At 42.8% G+C, this 8,292-nt stretch overlaps 1 protein-coding gene across 1 annotated transcript; it reads left to right on the top strand.

The window, feature by feature from the left end:
- The first annotated feature begins 6,885 nt into the window (after nt 1-6,885).
- LOC138874786 (uncharacterized) lies at nt 6,886-7,356 on the top strand. The gene has a single exon (XM_070153572.1). It carries the CDS (start codon nt 6,886-6,888, stop codon nt 7,354-7,356), a length of 471 nt encoding a protein of 156 aa, XP_070009673.1.
- The last annotated feature ends 936 nt before the right edge of the window (nt 7,357-8,292 follow it).

Raw genomic sequence — 8,292 nt, 5'->3', positions numbered from 1 at the left:
ACAACTCTTGGACAAAGGCAGTTGTAACCGCCAACTGCATGGCATGTGCACAGCACACTTGAAAATCACTCCATGTGCGCTGCATGTGCGCGTTTCTTGGCCAGCTGTTGCACGCCCAAGGCTGACTTTGCGCCCAGCCTTAGCCTTTGACACTGCTCCCGTTCAATGCCATCGCCATAGCTCGTCACCCCTGACTTAGCCGCACACCTGTCCGCTGCCCACAGTTGCTTGTTCTTGTCAAGTCGCCCCTACTTGATCAAGTTTGCCCGTTGCCAATGCTGATTTTAGCATCAAATCACCAAGCCTTGATGCCCTTCCCTTTTCCAAGTCGTTTTCCCACAAGTAACTTAGGTGCCAGCCCGCTCACCTAAGTCATGGCAACATCACATTGCCAATGCCACTGCCTTGGCACTAAGCTGCCTCACTTTAGCGCCGAGGTCTTTCCTGTTTTGCCTTGTCAAGCTCCCATCCAGCCCGCCTAGTTCCGTCAAGGTCTTGGCCTTTGCTTGTACGCAGCCCACTCTTGCTTTGGTGTAGTCCGTCACACCTTAGCCCTCAAATACAAGTGTAGTCCGTCACACTTGCCTTAGCAACAGTTTGTTGCCATCGACAACACCCGCATTGTCTTGCATGTTGATTTTTCCCCCCGCACATAGGCCAATGGCAAGGCCATCATGCCAAAATCCTCGCCACTGCCGTGCCGCTTGCCGATCAGCTTTGTCAGGGGTCTAACAGTTGCCATCCTTCTTTATGTTGGCGTGTTTATTTGCTACTTCTTGTTTGCATCAATCTATTATTTATATCTACAGTAAAATAAAAGGAATATAGGGGTGTGTTTGGTATGGATGAAAATGTTTTTGTTAAAAATATTTTCTTTGAAAACGAATAGTTTTATCACTTATTTTTTCATGTTTGATTGATGAGTGGAAAAAAATCACAAAATATTTTTAAAGCAAAAATATATTTATTTGTTAGATTAGGAAGAGATGGAATTTTCTATGTATTCATTTCTGTCCAAGACAGTGTTTATATACAAAATATCCTATGTAAAATAAAATGTAAAAGAAATGAATTTCTATACACTTGTCCTATTTGTATTAGCCTAAATATAACTACCTATAACAGCTTATTATTCCTTTTCTAGAAGCATCTATTTATGTACAGTTGTATGTATAAAATTAACAGGTGTGCTAACACTAATCAGACGACTGTGTTTAAATCCATCAAACTTGTGATCAATGTCCCTGATGCGGCCACGTGTATCATCCTTTTCCACACATATAAGTCAGCTTTCGATATATCCGATGAGATTGTCTGAGACTTTTCTTCTTTCTTCTTTTGTTCTGAATCTTCTTCTATATTCTCCCGTGCTTCTTCTTTGATCATAATCGATGAAGCTTGTGACCTTTGTTCTCTTACATCCCCCCTCAAGTTGGAGGGTATAGAAATTACCCCCAACTTGGTAAGAACTAAGTGATGAAAAGGGCTATAAAGAGATTTGGTAAATATATCGGAAAGCTGTGAAGCAGAGGGAATATATAAGAGTGATGAGGCTTGATGGTCGAAATGACAGTCCAACTTGACGTGTTTCGTACGTTCGTAAAAGACTGGGTTTCGAACGATGTGAATCGCCGATTTACTGAGAGTGTAGGAACCGGCAATAATGGCATAATAGAAAGGTCTTAAAAAGCCTAGTTAGCTAAGTGAGCTCTGCAACAACACGTCGCCTGGATCTGTACGCTTATTCGGCTGATGATAGAGAAAGGGAAACCTATTTCTTCAATTTCCATGAAACAAGGGAACCACCAAAAAATATGTAAAATCCACTAACATAGCGTCTAGTTTCCGAGCAGGAGGCCCAATCTGCATCTTAAAAGGCAAGTAATTTGAGAGAAGGTGCTGAATTGAAGAAAATCCCTTGTCCTGGGTCATTTTTAAGGTAGCGGAGAACATGTATAGCAGCAGTATAATGCGAAAGTCGAGGACTTTGCATAAATTGGCTAAGTTTGAGGACAGGAAATGATAAATTGGTCCTCGTATGAGTTAAATAATTCAGTTTGCCAACGAGGCACCGATAAACAGTAGGATTTAGAAGAAGGGGACCATGGTCTGCATGAAGCTTGGTAGAATGCTCAAGAGGAGAAGCCACAATAGAAAAATCAGAGACATCAAACTCACACAACAAATCCATGCTAAATTTTCTTTGACAAACAATGATCCCTTGTTTTTCTCTAATAATCTCCATACCTAGGAAATAATATAGATTTCCCAAACTTTTGACTTCGAATTTTGTATGGAGAAATGTTTTGATAGCTGTAATTTCTGGTAGATTATCTCCATTGATGAGTATGGCATCCACATAGACGGCTATAATAGAAATTATATGTTTGTCTTTCTTGAAAAATAAGGAGTAATCATTTAATAAAGTAGTATACCCTTTGAAATTCAAAGCACCAGCAAATCGAGCATACCATTGCTGTGATGCTTGTTTAAGACCAAATAGGGACTTTCTAAGTAGACAAATATGGTTGGGATGTGGTGGGCATAGTCTAGCTAGAAACTTCATGTAAACCTCCTTTTGGAGAGTTCCATGGAAAAATGCATTACTTACATCCAATTGATAATTTGTCAACCCTTTTTGGTTGCAATTGCTAGTAGACACCTTATGGTGGTCATCTTGACCACTGGTGAGAAAGTGTGAGGCCCGTGAAAGATTTTTACTCTAAAGCCGAAAGCTCGTGGTTGCAAATTAGGTATATGTATTAGACATGCGTAAAATTCTTCGTGGCGAGCTTGCTCGCCACGGTTCGAACCCTTTTGAACTGATCTATGCATTAAAAAGTCAAGGAATAATGTTTTCCAGAAAAAATGCGATTCTGCGGCCAAAATGTGGTCGAATAACAGCTATGCGGAACGCATAGTCGCCGCAGAGTGAAGCAGTGTGTTGGCCAATTTGACGTCAACTATGCGGCCAATTATGCGATCGAATAATCGATATGCGGGTCGCAAAGTCATCGCATAATTCCCTTGGGATTTTGTAAGGGGCAGTTCTGTGGTGCATTATGCGACCGCAAAACGGGTATGCGGACTGCATTTCTGCCGCATACCAAGACAGTGTGTTCAGGTTTTGGGAAGCATTTTTGCGATCCATTATGCGGGTCACATGTCAACTTTGCGATCGCAAATACGATCGCAGATCTGAGTTGGGCTCTTATTTTCTAATTTAAAAAAAAAACGACCCCGCCCCATTAAAAATACCACATTAGACCATTTTCCTGTTATTTCACGACATATAGAGTGAGAGGGGGAGTTCTAGAGTGAGAGGGGATAATCTTCATCAAGTCCTCTCTCAATCCTTGCCCCAAATCTTTGAAGATTGTCAATTGAAGCTACTAGGTCTTCATCCTAAGGTAAGAACTGTACCCTCATCAATAATTTCAAATTTCTGTTAAAAATAGGTAATTAGCAAGTGGGTACATGGGTATAAAGGCTAGTAATCTTGCATGCACAAGAGATAATAGGGTATGGGGAGGATGAGAACTAAAGAAACAACAATTGGGGTATAATATTGAAGAAATTTCTTTCAAAAGGAGCCTAAGATTATAATGCACCTTTTATGTTTGATCAAACGAGCTAGAATCTTAATCCCGTTTCTAATTCTTGGTTCAATTGTAATTCTTATACAATAGATTGAAGTGCTAAGAGTCCCGAAATTTTATAAGAACTAGGGGAACGCTTTATTGAGGTATGTATGGCTAAAAAACCCTCCTCTTAGAAGTTGAGCTTCCATGGTGCCCGTGTAAGTGTTGTAAGTTCGAAACGTGATTGATGCAGTGCTTGTTATGTTAAGCGAATTGATGTTGTGAAAATGTATGTGGTAAGTACTTTTTTATGTGTTTAATGTGTTATTCTTGTAAATGAAAGATGTGTGGAGAACATGATTTATGTGCTAAATGCCTAACTGTCATGCAAAGGTTACTTTGGGACTAGTATGCCAGACTTGACGAATTTCCCTCTTTGCTTATGACTTAAATTGCTTTTGTATATGCCTATGACTTTAAGTGGCAAGGTAAATGTTGAAAATGGGAACAATGTGAAACGTGAGTTGTGGAACGTGGAAATTGTGGCCCCAAGTGCCGGTAAACTAATACATGTGTAACCAAAGATTGGTGTGAGATGAATAATGGAAAATGGTAACGTCTCGGGGAGACGGCTTAGCCGATCGGGCCGTGATCGGATGCCATGACATATATATACACACATGGTGGTAATGTTTTGACAATTGAAACTGGAAAGTGTGAACAAAATAATGGTAACGTCTCGGGGAGACAGCTTAGCCGATCGGGCCATGATCGGACTCCGCTCACGGAAGCGGTGGCAATATGGATAATGATGCAACAGTGTGGGATGCTCCAATCTAAAATTTCAAGAACTATGTGAAAATCATGTGAACCTTCTTATATTGTCGGCATGGTGCTTGTTTGAAACTTTGTTGTCTTTACGATTTCCTCTTTACTCTTGTATGGTTGTTCTTTCTAACAGGATGGTGTTTAGTTATACATACTAGTACTATTCCATGGTACTAACGTCTCTTTTGCTGGAGGCGCTACATTTATAAATGAATGTAGGTAGCTCCATAGCGGATAGTGTCGATCGTGCGTAGCAGATCATCCTTTTCTCAAGACCTTGGTGAGCCCCTTCCTTCTTCAAGAGGCTATGTTGTACACCTTTTGTTATAGATATCCATTTTGAGGTATAGTCGGGGCCTTGTCGCCGGCATTGTTATCACTATCTTTTGTATCCTTAGAGGCTCCGTAGATATTTGTGTGAGTTATGTATGGGTATTGGATAGGTCAATGAACCATGTAGTAACCTTGTACTCTTGCTTTCTTCTAAACTATAACTGTATGGAAATCTTGGAAGCCAATCTACAGTTAAGGCTGTGTTATAAAATTAGCTATCCATGTTGAGTGTACAACCCCTTTTATTGTCTAATTAATCGGCATCGGATCCCTTAATCGCATTGAGTTGGGTAGGAAGTGTTTGATAAGGCTGGCTCAGTTGGGTTCACTCGAATGAGTGTTGGTCGCGCCTCCCGAGGTTGGGGCATGACAAACTTGGTATAAAAGCCAGGTTTTAAAGTGTCCTAGGATGTCTCGGAGCCGTGTCTAGTAGAGTCTTTCTTATCGGTATGAAGTCGACCACATCTATAAGTTGGAGGCTACTTGGGCATTAGGAATAACACCCTTCTTTGGTATTCTGAATCGTGCGGAAATTGTGATACTATTTCTCCCTCTAACTAGTGCATTGCTCTATCTTTGAGTAAATGACACCTAAGAAGAAAGCAAAAATTGGCCAAGGAGCCAATGCCACCTCAAGAGTGGCTGATGAATCATTGCTTGATGCTGCGGGTGAGGGTAGTCGCACTGCTATCACCCTGTCTGGTCCTCCTATTCCAGAGCAGACTACCCCAGTTCATACACCTGTAGAGGATACTACTATCCCTCCCATTGATACTCCCATCCCGCCTCCAGCCCCAGCTTCCGGTTCTAGTAACTCTGATGGGAATCTTAGGGGAGCTATTCAGATGATGGCACCTGCGGAGGATACTACTATCCCTCCCATTGATACTCTCATTCCGGTTCTGGTAACTCTGATGGGTATCTTAGGTCCAGAGGTTAAATGTTGCACCCAGTTCATCCAGCCAACAAGGGGATTCCACCAGTTCCAGGGTAAATAGATTTCTACAGTTAGACCCTCCAGTGTTTTCGGGTGCCAATCCAAAAGAAGACCCTCAGGATTTTATTGATAAGATGCACAAGACCCTCAGGGTTATGCGTGCAACTGAAACAGAGGGAGTAGAGTTGGTTGCCTACCGTTTGAAAGGGGTAGCCTATGCATGGTTTGAGTTATGGGAAGATTCCCGCAAGGAGGGGAGCCCTCTGCCGAGGTGGAGTGAGTTTGTTGATGCCGTTATAGATCATTTTCTGCCTGCTGAGACAAGGGTAGCCCGTGCAGCGGAGTTCGAAAATCTGAAACAGGGTAGCAGAAGTGTGTGGGAGTACCATATGGAGTTTTCCCGCTTGTCCAAGTATGTTATTCACATGTTGCCCACAATGGAGGCTAGGGTGTGTGGGTTTGTTCAGGGTCTTAATCCTCTAACTATCAATGAGGCTTCTATAGATGCATTGAACTCTGACATGAATTATGGGAAGATGGTGGCGTTTGCTCAGACCACAGAAAATCATAAACTGAAGAACATGATGGAGAGAGAGGGTAACAGAAGGACCTGGTCTGTAGGCAGCATGGGTAAGTCACTAGGTGGGGGAAGATCAGCTTTTCGGAGAAGAACATTGGGGTCATCCCAGTCTGTTGCACAGTCTTCAGCTAGTGCACTGCCATCAGGGCCCAACCAGCAGCAATAGTGGAGTCGTTTCAGGCCCAGTCAGGGCAATAGAGGATCCTATCAGCGGGGTCGGTTAGGAGAGAGATCCCAGCAGCAGCAGAGGTCCCCGTGCCCCAAGTGCGGGAAGATGCACTAGGGGTTTGCTACTTGGAGTTACCCGTGTGCTATGGATGCAGGATGAGGGGCACATTCAGAGGCATTGTCATGCATCCCGCCAGGCACCTTCATCTAGTCTAGTAGTTGCTACATCTTCAGCCCCCTCTCCAGCTCGAGGTACACTAGCACCCGCGGGGCAAGGTACAGCTAGGGGTGGGGCGCAAAGTTCAGGAGGGCCCAGTTGGTTCTATGCTATGAGTGGCCGCTAGACTACAGAGGCTTCTCCAGATGTTGTTACAAGTATTCTGATTGTCCAATCCCATGATGTGTATGCACTTATTGACCTTGGTTCCACCTTGTCCTATGTTACCCTTTTTGTTGCTATGGAATTTGGGATAGAACCAGAACAGCTTCATGAACCATTCTCGGTATCTACTCCGGTTGGTGAGTCAATTTTGGCTACTCGAGCTTATAGAAGTTGTGTTATCACGGTGCGTGATAGGGATACCATGGCCGATCTCATTGAATTAGGGATGGTTGATTTTGATGTAATAATGGGAATGGATTGGCTTTACTCATGTTTTGCCAAGCTTGATTGTCGAACTAGAACTATGAGGCTTGAGTTTCCTAATGAGCCTGTGGTGGAATGGAAGAGGGATAAGGTAGTGCCTAAAGGTCGGTTTATTTCTTACCTTAAGGCTGCAAAGATGATCAGAAAAGGGTGTATCTATCATTTAGTCCATGTTACGGACATCGATGACGAGGCACCTAGCCTTGAGTCCGTACCTGTTGTGAATGAATTTCCGGATGTCTTTCCAGATGAGCTCCCTGGGGTTCCTCCAGACAGGAGATAGACTTTGGGATCGATGTGATGCCAGGCACGCAACCTACATCAATTCCACCTTACAGAATGGCACCGACTGAATTGAAAGAGCTAAAGGAACAATTGAAGGATTTGCTAGAAAAGGGTTTCATCTGGCCGAGTGTGTCACCATGGGGAATACCGATTTTGTTTGTAAGAAAGAAAGATGGGTCGTTGCAAATGTGTATTGACTACCGGTAGCTTACAAACTCACCATCAAAAATAAATACCCTCTACCCAGAATAGATGACTTGTTTGACCAATTGCAAGGTGTTATGTGTTTTTCAAAGATCGACTTGCGGTTCGGGTATCACCAATTGAAGATAAGGGAGCAGGATATTCTAAAAACAGCTTTCAGAACTCGGTACAGGCACTTTGAATTCCTGGTAATGTCTTTTGGGCTAACAAATGCCCCGGCAGCTTTCATGGATCTTATGAATCGAGTCTTCAAGCCTTTTCTAGACTCCTTTGTGATAGTATTCATTGATGATATTCCCGTATATTCCCGAAGTCAAGAAGATCATGCTAACCATCTCAGGGTAGTTCTGCAGACTCTTTAGCAACATCAACTGTATGCAAAGTTTTCGAAATGTGAATTTTGGCTTGAATCCGTCACGTTCTTGGGTCATATCATCTCCAGGGAAGGAATTATGGTTGATCCTCAAAAGATTGCGGCAGTGAAAAATTGGCCTAGACCTACTACTCCAACAGAAATTCGCAGTTTCTTGGGTTTAGCCTGGTACTATAGAAGATTTGTGGAGGGGTTTTCTTCTCTTGCCTCTCCATTGACTAAATTGACCCAGAAAGCAGATAGGTTCCAGTGGTCAGATGCTTGTGAGAAGAGCTTCCAAGAATTGAAATCAAGATTGACTACAACACTGGTACTAACCTGCCGGAGGGTACGGAGGGATTTATGGTATATTGCGAT

This window comes from Nicotiana sylvestris, chromosome 1 (assembly GCF_000393655.2).
Source record: "Nicotiana sylvestris chromosome 1, ASM39365v2, whole genome shotgun sequence".
NCBI classification, from domain to species: domain Eukaryota; kingdom Viridiplantae; phylum Streptophyta; class Magnoliopsida; order Solanales; family Solanaceae; genus Nicotiana; species Nicotiana sylvestris.
This window is presented reverse-complemented; position numbering and strand designations above follow the sequence as displayed.